General features: G+C 34.1%; 1 protein-coding gene across 50 annotated transcripts in view; it reads left to right on the top strand.

The window, feature by feature from the left end:
• Positions 1-885: 885 nt before the first annotated feature.
• LOC123708877 (modifier of mdg4-like) overlaps positions 886-19,908 on the top strand; it is a 303,503-nt gene continuing 284,480 nt past the window's right edge. For 41 of the 50 annotated variants that reach the window (XM_045659821.1, XM_045659846.1, XM_045659822.1 and 38 more), the window contains exons 1-4: positions 886-1,042; positions 1,152-1,386; positions 1,461-2,009; positions 2,095-2,169. In XM_045659821.1, coding sequence (XP_045515777.1) covers positions 1,176-1,386; positions 1,461-2,009; positions 2,095-2,169 — 835 coding nt within the window. In that variant the 5' untranslated portion in view covers positions 886-1,042; positions 1,152-1,175. Of the gene's footprint in view, positions 1,043-1,151; positions 1,387-1,460; positions 2,010-2,094; positions 2,170-2,371; positions 3,100-4,754; positions 5,047-11,582; positions 12,613-12,870; positions 13,386-15,857; positions 16,823-17,157; positions 17,460-18,087; positions 18,402-18,603; positions 18,915-19,908 lie in introns of those variants that run through there. The other 9 variants (XM_045659827.1, XM_045659826.1, XM_045659829.1 and 6 more) reach the window with 9 other exon arrangements.

The following is a 19,908-nucleotide window of genomic DNA, read 5'->3' as shown; positions in this document are numbered from 1 at the left end:
TGTTCATATTTAACATTAAATATTTGTTAGTCGTTGGATAATCTTATTCATATTAAAACATTTATACTATACAATATTATACTTACTACCCCGACACCAAAGAAGAAGAAAAAACTGTTTACTTTGGTATAAATCTTTAACTTTGAGTACAATGTGTCTTTATACTAATTAGCTACTAACGTATTAACTATTAAACAACATTTGGTCTTGGTCAATCAACAAACGCTGCATTTTCTAAAGTGACACCTAGCGGTGATCCAGTAGCGATTTAGCACATAGAAAATATATCTTTTTATGTATATATGTAATTATAATAGAATATATTAAGTATATAATATTAAAAATCTTACTGTACTTAAAAGTAGATAATATGTTGAGGTTAATTACATAGTCATGTCTTCTGTCACGATACTTGCTCAAACGTTAATATTAGCTGAATACTTAATTTTAACTTTCTTCAAAAAAGGATGGAAAAAGTTACATTTAGCAATAATACGGTCTAAAAGTCGTTGAGACACGATTTTGATCCATTGAAAATCAATTCTCGTTAACATATTTATAAAACTAGTCTTGTAAATACTTAAATACAAAACAACTAACAACTAATCTAAAGGATATAACAAAAACACACTAATATTGCTAAAAATATTAATTTAAACAAGCATTAGGATATCTGCGTGCTCGCTACATCACCTTACGTCAAAGTGACAACCACCGTGGATAGTAGTTTCCTAAATATCAATTATTATATATGAAAACGTAGTCAGGAAAATGCATTTTTTTGTATATAGTACAAATATAAATGTTTTTCTTATATTAACAAACGTTATGTATGATTAATATTTTTTTTTAATATCTAGGCAGTTTTTGGTTTGAATGACCACCCTGTGACGACACACAGCTTGTACTTTTGCGTCATCATATCAAGCTGGGCGTTCAAACCGGACGGACGTGTAAACTGGGATGTCAAGATTGTAGAAACATTATTATATTTTTCAAATGTTTCTAATGTCAAGGATATAAAGAGTACAAAGTAAATTAGGTATGTTTATTATGATTTACTACATTTTCTATATAATATGTACATTTACATTGTTTGATCAATTTGTCCCATTATTATTTTCCATAATTTCATATTGATTTTATTTCAGGGTCCCTCATCTGTCGCCGCCAACATGGCGTCGGATGAACAATTTTCACTATGTTGGAACAATTTCCACGCCAACATGTCAGCAGGCTTTCACGGCCTGCTGTCGCGTGGAGATTTAGTTGACGTAACGCTAGCTGCCGAGGGCAGGTTACTTCAAGCACATAAATTAGTTTTATCGGTATGTTCGCCGTATTTCCAAGAAATGTTCAAAATGAATCCTACTCAACATCCCATAGGTAAGAACACTTCTAACTATGCAAGTTCATAAAATGTTTGGAATGTAATAATAACCCAAAATATTTTGTTTCAGTATTTTTAAAAGATGTTAGTCATTCGGCTTTAAGAGACTTATTACAGTTTATGTATCAAGGTGAAGTTAATGTTAAACAAGAAGAATTAGCTACATTTATTAGTACCGCGGAACAACTTCAAGTGAAAGGTTTAACCGGTAATCAAAATGAAGAAAGTTCCACGCCATCCAAACCAAAGCCGACCTCAAGGCCAGGCCCTAGGTCGTCACATCAAAGGCAATCTGTTAAGTTAGAGACTGAATTAGAATCTAAGCCCTCAACTCCAGTAGCTATTAAGAGAACAAATAGGCCGTCAATAGCATCTAATAATTCTTCATCATCTCAAAGTGGACCAGCGAAACGGAAATGTATCGATCCCTTGGAAGCAGGGCCTTCTGGCTCTGTCAAAGAGGACTTTGTAACGATACCTGACGAGGATGAAAATAACGCTGTGGCACCGAAAATGGAACCTGAATTTGTAAACGAAAGTATGTGGGATGAAGATGACGATGGCGCTAATAATGACGAGACTAATTTTGGCGAAGATGATTCTAATATGGACATGTCTGGTGAGTTTGAAAACTGATTCAAAGTTTTGGGGGGGGGGGGGGTCTAAAACCCTGTATATTTTGCTTCATACTCCTTTTTGTTTAGGTTTTGATGGCTCTACGACTGGCGATGGCACAATCTCTGCGGGTGGGGAGGGTGGTGCTGTAGGCGATGCACAAGGTAGGTTCTCCGACCGTTTATTAAAGTTATAATCATTGTAAACAATGATCATAGCTTCCTCTACTGGAGCTAATGAATCTTTTTGTAATTTTTTAACCAATAGTAAAATATGAAGATTCATTTGCTCGCCTAGTTGTAATGTGAAATTTGTAAGATAGTTTAAGGTTAGCTTAGTTAAAATTACTGATAATTCGTGTTACAGGTATGTTTGTTTTTTGTCATGGTGGCAATGTTTTTATGGTAACTGGTAATCTGGTTGGTAATAGGTATTAAAAGGTAACGGTATTTTTATAATCTAAATGGTTTCTATTCACAAGGTGGTAATTACACTGGTATTTATAAATTCTACGACCACATAGTATGAGTGGTCTAGAGTTTAGGTAAGTTGTGTATATAACTGTTAAATGATGTTATGTTGGGAAATTCTCTTCCTTTCATCTGGGAAGTCTTAATGAGTACCAAAATCGCTTTAGTAATTACAGATGCTTTATTTAATAGATTAAAAAATTTTAGTACATTAATTAAAGTACTATAATGAAGTGAACGAATGTTGTTTAAACTGGTAACCAACTAAGTTTTATTGGCATGATTGTGGTCCAAAAGTTTGACCTGATAGGGTTGGTGCTTGGTATGCTAGTTTATCGGCAGCACCGTTTCGTGTGTAAGTATAACGAAGAGGTAGGCTGTGGTCAAACCAAAGTATGAGGATATATGGAACAGTCCTTGTAAAACGAAAAGTTGTATAAATGTAAACGAATATTTAGTAATTAGAATGAATTTAAATAGCATATCGAATTATGTTCATCTGTATTCGCATATTATTTGCGAGTCTTATATTACCTAGAACACTGAATGCTTTTGGTTTAGGCAAAATATTAGTTTAGCCAGTAGTCCAGTTTCATACAGTCGTACAATTTTGTTAGATTTTTTTTTAGATACAATTATTTTTGAGGGCTCGTTAGTGACCGAGTAAGACTGGCGTATTTTTGCGCGTAAAGCATACGCACTCGCACGCGCGCTACAATACGCGCTTCCAAAATCCGGACGCGTAAACTGTCAGCGTTTTTGCTCGAACCGGTAGTGGCGTAGTTTCTGTATCAAATATGGATTCTGACGAAGAAACATTGCTATTTGCTTACACGAGCTTAGAAGCGCGTCAACGCTCCTATGAGTGTGCCAAAAATACGCGTCCTTACGTGGCTACATCCGCTTCCAAAGACGAGCTTATATGCACGTAAAAAAAAGCGCAAGTCTAACCGCCCTAAGAACCCATATTCAAAGCTTATAATGTATTTATTCATGATTTCACACGTATATTATTAGATTTTTGTATGTAAAAGATGGCAAACGGTCTGTAAGCTCACGTGGTAAGTCATACCGCCGCCCGGAATTGGTACGCTCTTTTCTTGAACCCTAACGCTGGCCATAGACGGACCGCATGTTGCATTCGAGACCGACTGCTGTAGAGTGTTCGCATTGAAGTCTTACATGACTGCAACACGACCGCATAATGTAGATTACTACTGCTTGGAGTAGTTGTGTTTGATCGCAAAATAATATTAATGCGAGTTCATTTACAAGATTCAATGATGAAACACTGCTTCTGGTACACCGACCGCTCAGGAACTGCTCAAGCGGTCCGTGCGTATATAAATTTATATATTTTAATTTGCGACCGCTCTAGAGCAGTCGTTCTCGACTGCAACATGCGGTCCATTTATGGCCAGCCAGTTTCACATAGTGGTGGTGCACTGGACAAACTGCTCCAGCAGGTTCAATGTCCAAGCATTAAAGTGGAAATAACGTCCCCTCCACGTTTTTATAAAAAGTAGTTTCAGTTGATGTTCAAGTGAAAGTTAACATGCTTAAATAGTTCGATGGTGGTTTTATATTGCAAACCATATAAGGTCTGAGGACGTATTGGGGAAAAAAAGAAAATGGCTGTATAATATAGATAATAACATCCGAAAAAAAGGCATCGATCTGTCGTGTAACGTGGCCATATATTATTCTCCAATCCGGGAGTCTTTGTGCTGGTACAAGACGATTGCAGTGGGTATCTTCTTTGGAGTAGCTACTACAAACGTTTTATATACAGTGTGGTTCAAATGGATTAACCTAGGCCTAGGCCAACTAGGGGTTAGAGGGGGTCATGAGCTGCAAAAAAAAAATCTACGAGAGGTTCTTCAGCTCAACCCCTTCAAAGTTATCAGTTATTTTACTTTTTATAAGAAAATTTACCTGTATCTTCTTCATAATATCCACTAGATTGGTACTGATGAGTCCTTGCGTTAGACATGCTATTTGTGGTTGTTTATTGGGTGTATTGAAGATAACATAGGCATACGATATAAAATATTTAATAGGGATTCTGATAATGTATACACATGGACATACTCATGTCCATGTGTATTCCTAGAAATAATTTAAAGCCACTCGGCTTTAAATTATTTCTAGGAAGAAAAAACAAAATTTTTGGCCACCTGTGTAATACAAAAATATTAACCCTCAAAACAAATGTACTCTTTTGCAAGCACAGACAGACAGTGGAAATACTTTGCAAATAACAGCTGCACCTTTATCAGGTACCCAATTACCGTCGACTTCCTCACAGCAACGCTCAACTGGAAGGTCAACACGGCAGCAAATTGTCCAGCCATCAGCACCACATCATTCCTCCAACAATTAGACGGAAAAGATGGTACAATTACCAGTTGAAGGTGCACAGATTGTCACGATCAACTCAGATATGAGAGATGACGCAAAAGACGCCACAAATAAAGCAAAACGTGTTTCGCAAGTATGTAGTAGTTTTTCCGAACAGCTCACAAATAATATTTTACTAAAGTTTTTGCTTAATAAATACTTACATTTTTATTCGCGTTCATTTCATCATATACCAATTAAAAGTACAGACCAATTTTGACACATTGTTCCATCTCACCTCGCTAGAAAAAAAAAAGTATTGTCCCAGCACTTATTAGGTTCTCAGTGATATGACTGGGAACGTGTAGAGCTTTCCGTCTGGTATGATCTGTGGACAGTAAACCTGTTAACGCTCAGTTCAGGAACGACGTACGTCAAGGGGATACCGATGGTGTTTTGTATTCTGCCCTGCCCAAGATAAAACTCGGCTGCAGAGATTAGTCCGAACTACTCCTCTGAACACTCTCCATGTTAATTGCGGTAGAAGATGCAGAGAGACCTAACATCTCTACGCAACCCCACGTTCGGAAAGTGATTGGTCATTGACGATTTGAATCTCTCTTCGTTGAATATGGTCAAGCGGAAGGAGCTGGTACTGGGGAGCTCCCGTCCAGAAGAGGTAGTAGAGAACAGTACTCCATGTGGGGCCCAATTTACCCAATATTTAGCAAGCGGTGGCCCGGAGTAAAGTACCGTCTGAGCACTTCGTCGTCTTGAGCACACCAAGCTTCTTAGAGGCAAACTTAGTCTTTCCTTGCAAATGACTGCGAAATTGATCGTCATTCGATTTGTCAACGCCCAATAAAGAAAGCCTCTTATATTTGATAAGATGTAAAATAAGCTTTAAATGAAGATGTAAAATAAATTTACCGACCTTTTTTTAAATTTCCAATAAAGTCAAAGTTAAATATGATACGATAATATCAATTCGTTCTAAAATAAATGGCGGACTTAAACGATTTTACCTAGCACTTGTACTAAATAATATAAAAATCATACACATTGTTTTTTATTTCATGAGCATTAACAGTAAATTCAAGACATCATTTTCCTAAGATAATAAGTGTTAATGCTACTGCTCAATAGATGGCGCAGGAAGTTCTTAAGCGTCAAGTTATAAACGAATTTAAAAGCTGTCCATTATGTTGCCTGTGAATATTCTAATAATTTAAGAAGCAACATTTAACTTGATTTCAATATATGTAACTTTTATCTCAATAGATTAGCTAAGCAAATTAAAATATATAAGAATTTGTTACGGAATACTAAATTTTTTTCGTTATTGTCTTATTTTTAATAAAATATTAGAAATCGTATAATATGAATTTGTCAAATTCATTATTAAATACGTAGATGAAGATCGTCCCTTGGAAGAAGGGGTGGGCTTTGGTATGTGTGATACTTATGTGGACACGTTTGGCCCGTCTCACTTCCCTCGGACAAGGAAAAAACTTGGGGCGGCCGTAGACCAGGCGGGAAATAATACCGGCTAAAATATAAGATTCTTTCCTCCAACTTCGATTATGTTTCCGTTGGATAAAATATTCTTGAGATTCAAGTGCATAGGCTCTAATTAAAGATTTAAGTTGGCGCTTGGGAGATAGTACCCTAGAGCTGGTGCTGCTGGTGCTTTCCTCGCTCAACGAATAAGTATCGCAATACAGCGAAGAAATGCTGCCAACATTAAAGGTACACCACGGCCGTACGTCCACTTTTTAAATTTCTTTTAATTTTCTTTAAGAAAATTGTAAGTATAGATATTTGACTGTTATGTTTAGGTTTTATTTAAATAGTTAATAGGTAGATATAGTAGATAAATGTCCCGTAATAGACCAACTTTATTACATATTCAAATTAAGCTCAACTACGAAACAAAATAAGTGGAAAAAGTACCATGAATATCCTGGTTTGGTTTTAAAAAACAAATATATGAATTTAAACAGTATGAATAAATATAAAGATTACAGTGTAATGTTGAAATATGTATTCCTCTGGGTCCTTAAGTAATATTAATTACTAATCGAAATAATGTGTTCGGTAAAATAACATTATTGCGTGTTATGGAATAAGATATTCTTGTTTATGAAACAACGTATTGCGTCTATACTACGCTGCGAATCTATGGTACTATAAGCTAGCTAGTCACTAGTGTCAATTTAGATTGTTTATGTTCATTAATGTGAATTTACTGTAATAATATAGTTTAGCGTTGTTTTTAACTAGTTGTTTACCTATTTATGGAAAATTAACTAATATTTATAAGTGTACATATTAATGTATTTGTGATAAACATGGATATCTTGAAGTGTGTGATCTATACGCGTGAACGTGTTTACGTCTCAACTTTCTGTTGTTTTGCCAGTGATAGTGGTGTTTGTTAGGTGTATTTGTGATTATTACTAGCTGAATTTATATGGTGTCAAAACAGGTAAGTAGTAATAAGCCATCATATCACTAAAAGTAGGGGGAAAGTTGTGGCAAGTAGCACGACATGGTAGACTAGAGGTTGTCAACCCTACCACCAAGTTACATTAGTAGACTGAAATACTAAAAAATCTATTGGATTTTATCTAGATAAGGTAACTGTTTGTAGGATTCTACAAGTTTTGGCTTGTTTTCGTATACAAATTTGTTGAACCGCAATTTTCAGTTTACATTGTATTTGGCAGCTTGTAAACATAACCTCCAAATAATAAAATTATTGTCTGTTTATATTGAAAAGCAAATTTATACTACTAATAATTTCGTAGTACTCCTAGGTATATATTGCTTTTTACTTCCATTTTATATGTATAGACATGACAATTCAAATTTGTTTAAAATTAATTACCACTCATCTTATATTGTTCAAAACTAAAATACTTTTTACAATGTTATATTATGGATAAAAAAATATATTTTGGATTAGTTCACATACCAAATTATCATACAGTAACAAATTTACAAAAATGATGTAAATTTTAGAAAAAAAATTATAATTTAATATTATCCAATTATGTGTATAATATCAGTAAACATAGATGATTATCATATATAAATGTAAATCATATGTCAGTTCATTTATTTGCAAGTTTCTATCACATCAAGATTTTATGATGAAAATTGTAAGCATTTAATATTATAATTACATAATAAATTTATAACCCTTTTCTATACTCCTTATATTTCAAACATAGTTTTAAATACTTAGTTTGACGCAATAGAAAGCTTTAGGGAAACTATAAAAAGCTGAATGTTTCAATGCCGCCCAGTTGCCATTTGCATTTTGAATATTAGCGAGTAAATACACTAACTATTTATAAATAACTCCAGATAAGTATATCCCAATAATATAACAGCCACTAAAATTGTTGCTTTTACTTTTGTTTGCTCACCATCAAACAATTGTAAAGCTCTGAATGATATCAATTATTTGAAAAGTAAACTCAAGCTAAGTTTTTTTTAATGTAAAGATTATAGTTATAGTGAGTAAAATTTATTTGCTCTCTTTCCGTTACTGTACTAAAATTTAGCAAATAGGATAATGTTACCTTCTAAAGAATAAAATAATCTGCTACTTACAAAATGGTACAGAAACTGGTCCTACATACCTAATATTCTACTTGTTAAAAGTAATATAAATAATTGTGTAGAACTATTTTAGGGTTCTAGGGATCCCAAGCATTATTCTTAACAATAATTATTTATCAATTTTGATATATTAGCACTATCCTTTCCAATGCCTTTATTACTGTAGATGTGAACACTTGGAGATAAAAAATGTTTTAGTATGACTGTATATTGATAGTGTGTATGACACTCACACTTATAACCTTGTGACCTAATAATTTTTATTGCAGGTGGTTAGGTTCAATGTGGCATTGTTTTCAGATTGTTGACTGTCAGATCTCAGATTTTTTGATTCAGTGGTTTTCTATATATGTTTCTTTGATTATTTATCTTTGTAAACAAGTAAATGATAAATCTTTTATGCCTGGTCACTGCTCATTGATCTTTTGGTTTCAACTTACCCTTTTTGCTGGTCTTATTATATTCACAACCAGGTAATTTATCTCACTCAACAAAGGGTTGAGAGTCTCAAATCTAATCACAAGCTAGTATGATCAAAACATGACAAAATAGGAATTTGTCAGTTTACCAAAACCCTGTTGCTTTGCATTATTTATATAAAAATACTAACACTTTAATTATAACATCACAATAACACTTATCAGGAGGAACAAATATAAACAAACAAACAAATATAAAAGAAGACAAAGGAAGTAAATCAGCAGTATCAATGCTAAAACCAGTTGCTTACAGAAAATCCAGACATACATAATCAAAATTAGTTTGATTATGTATGTAAAACTTGACACTTAATTACTTAGTATTGTCCTTTGTTGAATTTTATAATTTAATTGCATCTTATTGTTATTATTTAGTATTTTATGAATCTGCTAAAATTATACATAGCTCTTAAATTATTAATATATGTCTAAAAAATATATACAAAAATAATTTATTTAACATATATATTTAAATCATTTTTGCTTACACATCAAGATGCCTCTTTATCATTTACTTAATTAGAAAGTTTCTTTAAGATACATTAAATATTGCTGTAGGATGTACTGATTATAGTAATGAGTAGTTCATTTAATAAAATTAAAAATATGTGTTAATGATGTTTCTCAATAAAGATTGTTAGATATTCCAGTGGTTTCATTTAAAGCCCTTAAATGTAATTGTGTGACTAAAATAGTTTTTTTTATAATCTAACTAATTTTAAATAGTTTTAGGTAACATAAACAGTAATGTGAAGGGTGATTTGCATTTCATACAAACCAAAAGTGGCCACTTGCAACTGATATACGAACCTTACATATTTGTGACTGACAGTGTGCGAAGCGGTCGTACGTTTTGGAGATGCATGGAGTACGGAAAACGGTGCCGAGCAAGAATCACCTCTAAGAATAACATCCTTAAAGTCACCAATCCAGTACATAACCATTCCGATAATCATATGCGCAAAATTGCGCGTAAATATGATTTGGGTGAAGTTGTTTCATGCCCATCTGTGTGATAGTCCTTTGTGTGGACAGTTTGTCAGTGTGTATTTAATGTTAGATGTAAGAAATGTAAATAATTTTTAATTATTTAACATCATCTTTTCTTTCTTGACCATACTTAGAATACATTCTTGTTTTCAAAGACTCAAATACAATGATATACATAATATGATTTAATTCATTTCAACAAAGAGTAGTCAAACCATAGCTTTAGGATATTCTGATAAGTTATCATACCTATGAATTATGAAACATTGTGATCAAGTAGTAAAATAAATAGATTAAGGTATATTTTGTTATTTTGATTTTTCCGTGTTGATATGGAAATGACAGGGAGCGAAGATGGCGCCGTGAGCTACACCGTGACGCAGCGTGGGGCCCCCTGCCTCATGATCAACGGCTTTGGCTTCGTGGCTCGCAAGCGTCGTGGGCCACGTGTATACTGGACATGCAGGAATCGTAGACAGTTTAACTGTCATGCTCGAGCTCTCACTAATGCCGGCCAGCTTACGATGAGCTTCACTGTTCACAATCACCCGTTACTTCCCTCGGCTGAATTTTTTCGCATTGAAAGTCTTATTGAGGTTATTGCCGTAGATAGTAAGCAGTGATATTATCCATAGAATTATAAAATGAGAATTTTTATTGAGTTTTTATTTTTATTTTTTATTGTAACGTTGATTCCATTAAAGTTCAAGTTGTGTTTTGAACTATTTGCATGCCTTACTAACATACTAAAATGGTGCATGGGACGTGTATAAGTGACAGGGTTGGTGTTTTACAGTGGAATTCGTGATATCGAACCGTGGGAGACGTCATATGCGTCTGAATGGGTTTTCTTTTTATCCGGAGAAAGTTTTTCCGGAGAAGAATAAGGTGCGGTGGCGGTGTACGCGGAGAACTTGCCGCGCATATGCACATACATTGCACGACCGTATATTTGCATTGAGTAATGTGCACACTCATGATCCTCCTACTGTGGCGCCTCAATGTGTTGTAACTAACCAGTCTCGTTCCTTCACGCATGCCGCCTTGGCTACACAGGCTAAGGCTATCCTAAATGACTAACTTTCTTTTTTATATGACCATAATTTGCCCAATTTCTGGCGTAGAATTAACATTATTAGATCTGGTAGTCGTTTCATTATATTGTCAATATATTGTTTGTATTTATTACTTTCAGTATTCTCATAAATTTGGCGGTCTAATTACCTAAAGCACAAATCGCGTGGTCTAGTCCAATATCTAGTCAATATGTTGATTTTATTATAATTTGAAAGCTTACTACTAATTATGTAATATAGTTAATAAGCAATAATTAGGTAACCAATTTGCGCTATGGAATGTAATCTTAATGTGATTTAGATCAAGCTTAAATCAATCATTCGAAGCTGGATATAGTTAATATTTTATTATATTAACAAATATATATAAACTTGTAGATGTAATAATTATATACATAATGTAGTCTAATAATAATTGTGTTCTATAGATGCGTAAAATTTACAAATATATATTGTAGAAGCACACCTAATATGATGATAATAACTAATAAACAATGTTTTGTTGTATTATTATAGAAGTATTTATTGGATCGTGTCTCGATATTGAGTATTAGTGTTTGAGTATTTGTCTAAGATTATATTATGTTTACAGAGAACTTTGTACGACTCTGCGTGGGTCCCGGCGGCCGACCTCGTCTGTGGGTCCGAGGTAAAAGTTTTTACGCTGCGCATACGATGAGGTCGGGTATCGTACGTTGGCGATGCACTATGGGAGGCTGCGGTTGCAAAGCCTACACCCAAAAGGGAAAACTGCATAAACTTATGGGTGAACATAATCACGAGAATCGATGGAAAAGAAAGCCGGTCGGAAATAAATCAGCGCAATATTCTTCTAGATTTTCTAACTCATTCGCCCTGCCACGAGTGCCGCAACTCGATTTTGACAACTTTGACCCATCAGCTTGGGTTACGCCATATTAGCAATTTTATCTAATTCTCTCGCGACAATATTCATATCGTCGATGTAGTTTTAGCTCTATCAAATATTTTCTCAAATTTGTATTTTCTATTATGTATTTTTATAGCCTAGTCATAGGTTTAAGGAGTCGAAAGGGCGTGCAATGTTTTTATGTTTCCTTTAACTTTTTTCGTTATTTGACTTATTCTGTTTATGTATTACAGTGTACATTAGTCAGGTTATTTTAGTATCTATTGTTGAATTATGATAAGTGAATGTTGAGAGAAATGTTTTGATCTCATACTGCAAATATAATAGGTGCCAAAATATTGAATTTACAATTTTAATTACATTTTAACGATTGTGTTTCTGTTACGTAATCCTAGTCTTAGTAGTATATAATGTAGCACTAATATTTTGTGTATATTTACGAGTTTTGTAAATAAGTTTTTTAGCGTGTTTCTTGAATTCGCAATTAATTTGATATAAAAGTAGAATCTTTTAGCGTTAGGTGAGTTTGTAATGGTCGTGCTTCCTCTCCCGATTAATTGTGTATAAATCTTATTCTAATAAAAGTATTGTTAGTCATAACGAAATTAATAATCCTTTATACGTAGTGCCAAACATTTTGCTCATTAAAACGCGAGTTTATGGTATTTTTAGATTATAAGTACTAGGCTAGTAGTACAAATTTAACAAGCTAAATAAAGAAAATATGACAGTGTTGTTTTGTTTTATTTTTGATTATAATAATAAAAGTGTTGTACGTATAAATGTATGTTTTTCTCTTTCCTACTGCGAAAACCGACTTTCGAATTATTTTTTATTATCGTGTCTTTAACATGTGCATGCACACGTATTTCTTGCATTATATATTTTATAAAAGTGCTTTTTATTTTTAAATATCTATATTTAATATAAAAGCAGTTTTATAATCATACTTTATCTACCGAGCAGGTATTAACATTACTGTAATTTTCAGCACGTTTTATTCGAGCGGGAAAAGGACGACTTTTGCTACACAAAGGTTACACCTTTCGTCTGAAAAACAACTTGGCACATGGCAGGAAGCAATGGTACTGCTCATCCCGGCTCACATCACGATGTTTAGCTGATGTCAACACGGAAGGCCCAGAAGGTTTCGAACGCATAGTGCGTTCACGGTACTCTCATAACCACGCTCCGCCCAATGTACGGCGATTTGCTGACGGGCGTTACGTTGTACGTACACCACACCAGAGCGGCCATCGTGCACCGGCTCCCTACGATCCTCATTCACAACTTTTACAACTGCAGCAGGCGTTGGCTCTTTATGCGTCAACTGCGTATGCCTCGGCATCCGCAAACGCTACAGCAGCTGTCACTGCGGCTACAGGCGGTAACGGCCAACAGGCCTCGCCAAATGCATTGACAGCTTCCACTCAACATCAGCCAACGGCTAAACCTTTACTTGTTGACACTCCTCTAAAGGAGGAAAATTAATGACTCGAAATGATAATGACGACTAGTTGTTAACTTTGAGCTCTCTTTGATTGCGCAACTAAAGCACTAGATCACGAAACGTTATTTACGGTTATTTATCACGTTATCAAATCGAAAAATATTTTAGTAGCGTTTTAAAAATTACATGAAGCGTATATGTAATCAAATTTTAGAATAATTATAATATTGAATAGGTTATAAGGGGGATAAGGATGGAGATTATTTAAAGAATGGCTTCGTTGGATAAAATTAGTCGGTAAAGTGGACGTAAGTGTTGAAATCTTGCATGTATGGCATAGGTGTTGTGATTTCATGGATTTTGCGACTACGGTAACAACTCTGTGTGGTAATTCTCGGAACGTTTTCTAGGTTAGACGGTCTTTTCGAGGTCCATGATAATGTTATCCGTATAGCTGGTGTGGGTTATTTATGGAATGAATAGAGAATCGAAAGCGTTGAGTAAAAATAAATAAATGAAAATATCTATGTAATCGGGAGTGCTTTCTGTGTCATGATACGAATCACATTTTTGTGCACGAAGGTACAGATTCGATAATCAATGGAAGCACCTCTGATGAATCCTGAACAAGCTGTTTGCTGAAGTTTTAATTAGTGGGAGCTTAGATATTTACATTCATAAATTTCGTAATGTAATGTTAAGATAGATGGTTAATATCTGGAAATTGGCTCAGTTTAGTGTTTGGTTTAAATATTGCTCATCCATCTGAGCAGCATCATCAGAATGGATTAGGACGATATAGGCAAGTTGGTCCAACACGTGAGGTAGGTTTCAGAACTCGAGAAGGACCAAAAGTTATTTGCGATCGAAACGGGTGCGTAGGAACTGTCTGGCAGTATATGTACTGTCAGAAACGTGGAGGAGACTGAATACGCGAACTCGGTTCGGATTTTAGCAATGGGGATCCCTCGACTGTACTTAGAAATATTTATTTATTTTGAGAGATATTTTAACTTTACACATTTCAAGTTGCTATTTAGACATTAGACGTCCGCCTCTTTATCTATAAGAATTTGCTGGGTTTTAACTAATGCAATTGCCTACCTACGAGCGTGTGCAGGCGCGACATTCGTTGTGAGCGCGCAAACTCCTACCGATGTTGTGCTCCTTAGAATGGATTTAAGTACTTAAGAACACTCATCTACCTCTTCACTTTTTATACGGGTTTACAGATTAGTTTAATTATACAATTTTATACACGAATAAATACTCAGAAGCTTTACTCGAGTAAGGTGTTAGGTTAGTTTAGGTTAGTCGTAGAGTATCAGGCGCGTCGGGGCAGTTCTCTGCGCAGGGTCCGGCGTTGCCGCTATTACCTTAATATTATTGTAACTCATCTACCTCTTTGAATAGTTTTAACTGTACTGGAATGTTTGCTGTTGATGTCTTTAATGTGGATAGGTTCTGAGACTGTTGTCTAATATATTTTATTAATTGTTTTCGGATGATAATTTGTTACTTGTCGAATTTTTCAATAATGTGAATTATCATACGTATCTTAAGACTCTGATTTAAGTACAAATTTTTACTAATTTTTTTATTGTTATTAAATACTTTAGGTATACACGGTTTTGGTTTAAACAGTTTTAGCAATTTCTAGACTAATGAAGCTATATAGTTCGTGTCAAATGGTAGAGAACTAATATTTTATGTTTATTAATTATTAAGGTATTTAAAACTGATTAGATTGAACTTGTTTCAGTAAGTGGAGAAATAATATTGAGACTGAGACCAAAACATTTAGATTTAATAAATAGTAATAATTTGCGCACGTCACAGTATACTTTAGTTAAAATAGTAATATTAACACCCGTTTGACACGACCTATTGTACCTGATGCACTAGATATGTATGCCAAACAACGAGTATGTACTTGTAAGGCCGTGGCGATGAAAATGAAATAATTCGTATTTGACCAAAACAATTTCATATTCTCAGCAAGTAATGTGTCAAGATTTTTCGCGATGAATGATTCAGAAAGTAGTAACGAAGTCTTACGACTTGCGCATCATACTAATTTACTTACAGATATTGTCAATTAAAGCGGTCATTTAAAGTGCAATTCCCCGATTTGCAGATAGGTTAAACTAATAAATGAAACGAATTTATCGTATTTCTTTGCGTGTTAAATGTTGTAGCTGTAATGCCGTTTGAATGTAATGTTAGAGAATCTCACGGAAGGTACTTCAATTACTATCGCCACAGCCACTTTAGAGCCCAGTATATTGTTAGTTTTAATATCTTTATCTACCTCATTTATGATAACTGTACCTTCGAGTCTTATAGTGTAATTTTGTATTTACCATTTTAATATTAAGATTTTTGGGTTTATGTATGGGGTATGTTTTGTGAAATATTAAATCGTACTTATAAATAACCGCGGGTTTTATTTGAAACGATGCACGTTTTTCTAAGGTGGTGGTATTTGAAATTTTCGAGTAGTGTTTTTAATTAAAGTTTCTATGTAGCAGGAATTAAGTACTTGAAATCACGGCGGGGCAAGATGATTATGATGGTAAATACGTTTCCCTTTTGTGAGGAGTCGAAGTTGAGGGATAAAGTCATATGGCGCTGCACCTCGAAGAAGACGAACTGCAAGGCTCGAATACACATGCTGGGACCCAACGTGGTAGCCGTGAAAGGATTGCATAACCATCCTCCACGCGCCACATCATCTTGATAAGCCAGTTTTTGACATGGCCTTGACCAGAAATGTATTTGATTTGAACGTCGTATTTTTAAGACCAAAGTCAATTACATCGAGTTACATAATGCTAATTTCTGAAATAATACTATATGTTCGAAACCACTCAAGTAAAGTTATATGGTATGCAAATAGTGTCCATAAATTTAAAAATATATGTAAATTCGAATTTGAATAAATCAAATGTATGTTTTGATTGGTGATATTAAATTTTGTTAATGAGGTTATGAAATTGCTCAGGACGGACTCCTTAACTGTTAAAAGAAAATTGCACAGGTATTACATTGTTATCGTTAACACGTACATTGTTTAAGTATATCTTAGTTTATAGTATTATAATTGACAATAATGTTAGGTAATTAATAACTGAAGCTTTTAAAGTAATTGACTGGAAAAATGTAAAGGTGCTTTGTGAATTAAGCAAAACTTTGGTACGGACTAAGTTCGTTTCCATTTCTTACTAATTATTCTTTATTGTGATCATAGTGAAGCAATAACACGACAGAATATTTCTTTAAGTACTTATGTAATTTCGATTCTACAAGTGCCTTATAAATTGTGGGACCATTAGTTATAATTAGCGTAATTTTACGAAACATTCCTTAAATTTAAATTCAGCTTTACATTATGCATTAGCATTACTCATATCAATTAAGTTTTGATATTTTATTATATTAGAGTATAAGTGTATTAAGGTTGGAATATTAAACATTAATGTTTATACCTATATATTGTTTATTATTTTTAGTTTCCGAAAATTGCTTATAACCCACCTGATCTCCTTTGTTTATACTATTACATGATAACTACTCTTAAGAGATTTAATATACAAAACCTATCATATGAGGTACAAAGCTGTTCGTTATTTATCATTAGTTCAAATGAAATAATATCCTGAAAAAAACTGAAACAATAATCAAAAATAAAACTAAATTGTAAGATATATAGATAAATTCGGTCGAAGCTTATAATTTTATTTACATAGCTAACATGGGAGTCGATAACCTTACCAGACACTAATGTGACCTAAGCAATGCCGTTGTAACGTGGTGTTTTCTTTTCAGAAGCCTTCTTCTTGCCGTCTAGAGCCGGCAAGTCGGTATTGATATTTCAAAATAATAAGTTCTGGGTGAATAATCAGTACCGTGATAAGTTGAATTGGGCATGCCGTGATAAGGATGCCAAAGGCTGTCTCTGCAGAGTGCAAACAACATTATACGGAAGGTTTATTCGCATTAAAGGTGGTCACAATCACGAACCTAACTTCACACCGTATAACTTCGACGGCCCGTCGTCAGCGGAAAAATATTTCCAACGCGTGCAAAATGGTGTAAAGTCTGAGGTCCAGTAATAATTTTGTATCATGAATTCTTGTGTTATTGTGTGTTAAAGTTTTTTTTTTATTTTAAATTTGATCAACATTGGAATCAGCTAGAGGGTAAACCATTTTCACTAAGTTTAGACTCCAGTGGCTTGCAAGGCTGTGAATGAGAAATGAAATAGAAGAAATCCAAAAGAAGCATTCCTATTAATCATAAGACCATTCTGAAATCGAACGAATTAATTGAATTGATATTTCTTAAACAAGTGCGTAATTTTTTGTGTTAAAATAATATAAGTATATGGAGTTCACTTTTTAGTTGTATATTTTATGTGGAATCCACTAGGTTTAAGTTTAAATTGGAATCTAAAATAAATATTTTTAATACTATTATTTTTTGATTATTAAGAAATAGTTTTTAGGAACAGTTAGCCATGTGATTTACTCAACTATTTTCTCTAAAATATTATATGATAATCAATATTCATAAAAATAATTACCCCAATGTCACTCACCAATTCGACTTGGAAGAAGGTACAGACAAGAGCGCCCGTTTTGATTATGTTTCCTTTTTTGTAACTTATTGTGTATCTAATTCTTTTCTTGCGGATAAATCTATATATTTAGAAGGTAACAAGTAATGTGGATAAGGATAGTATCAATATATTTTCAGTTTATTGGGCAAAGTCGAGGCTGGGCAATCCATTGCTTGTGTTCAATGGTGAGAGGTTTCGGCGTCGTGGTCCGGTCGTCAATGGACGATGCAACTGGTTGTGCATCAAATCTGACAAGGGGTGCAAAGCAAATATCACGACTGAATATAATCACGTTCTTGCCGTTCGACACTCCCATCAGTATCATAATATCAAAATATATAGATACAGGCGAAAGCAAACGCCGCGAGTCAAACGATTTGTTAGTAAAAATTGGAGGAATAAAAATATCAATTGTGATTTTGTTTTTGGACTGTGAAACAATTAAAATCTTTGAACCTCGTTATATTTAAGGATAGTTTTGTCTCTTCTCGAATAAAATATAAGTGTAAAGAATTTTCTTGAAGAATAAAGTTATCAGTACAATCCCAGTCTATTATTTTGTTAATGTTCCTGTAGGTGTTATTATATTCCATACAGTGTAAATATGCATTTGTGTTTTAAACTCGGCTGTTTGTAATCGTATAATATATTAGTTACAGGTAACTCGACGCCAGCTGAGCCAACTCCAACATTAGGCCTTCCGTTTCCATTTCCTTGCTTTCCGGGGCAGTTTCGATATTGTCTCAGTAAACGAGGAAAGCCTGCCATAGAAGTTGGGGCGCATAGATTCTGTTTTAATGGCCGTGCGGCGAGTGGCAAGGTGTGGTGGCGTTGCTCTAGAAACCCCCGATGTCGGGCTGCGGTACATACGTTTGGTTTGAGGGTTGTGCAGATGAACAGTGCGCATACTTGCGGAGTACGCGCCACTCCACTTAGACCTATGTTTTAAATCAAAACGCTCTCTATAAAATTCTATCAAGTCAATTTCCTTCGACCGCCGGTAATACATTGATGTTGGCACATATTGTGATCTCAAAAATCTTAGTCTAGATCTTGGTATGGAGTTTATAATTGAAGGCAGCTATTAAGCTTGTAACTTTGTGAGTCGAAATTAAGTTTTAGGAATGTTATTTTGCTTTTGTGCCTTTTTGCCGGCGGTTGGTATTAATCTTTAGGACGTATTTTTCAAATAATTCTGTTTAAATGTTGTAATCTATATTCTCCAAAGAGATCGATGATATAAAATAAGTAGCTTTATGTTCTAAAAGTATACGAATCTTATTAGTTTATAGCGAGGCCGTCTGCTCATGACCTGATCTCAGGCAAGATCTAGATGCATTCATGCGTCGATCTCCCCGCAAAGTTAAGTAATGACTGGACTGTCTTCTCCAAGCTGAGTATTTTTGTAGAAATTTTAAGAGTCATTTTACAATTTATACACAGATGATATTTTCAAAGCAAATAGTATATTTTTCAAGCAGCTGAAACCACTTGCCTCATTCAGTTACGATCTTCCACGCAGCGGTCCTAGTTTTAGTGCGTTGTACAAAGTGATAGTTTCTTATGATATTCTAAGTATTTTTATACATTACTTTTACAAATATTTTTACAATTTTTCGCAATGTGTACATAGTATATACAAAATGGATTGTTGTATTTGAGGTTTCTACTCCAGTTGGTTGGTTTCGGTTAAATAATTAAGAACATGTTGGAAGGATTGGGTTAGGTATAATGGGTAAGGGAAATGCTACTTTATTGAATGTTATTGTACTAAAGTGCAATAACGAAATTCATTTGCATTTAAACCATTTAATTTGAGATATTGTAGTATCTTAATTCTAAAGTAATATAATATAGATAATTAAGAGGCTAACAATTTACAAGATTTTTCAATTGTGAGCCTCAAAGTTCTGTGAATCTCTCCCTCTTTATACGAAGCCCGCAATAAACTTGTATAT

The sequence above is a fragment of the Pieris brassicae genome, chromosome 4 (genome assembly GCF_905147105.1).
Source record: "Pieris brassicae chromosome 4, ilPieBrab1.1, whole genome shotgun sequence".
Taxonomy (NCBI): domain Eukaryota; kingdom Metazoa; phylum Arthropoda; class Insecta; order Lepidoptera; family Pieridae; genus Pieris; species Pieris brassicae.
Note: the sequence above shows the minus strand (reverse complement) of the source record. Positions and strands in the feature narration are given on the sequence as shown.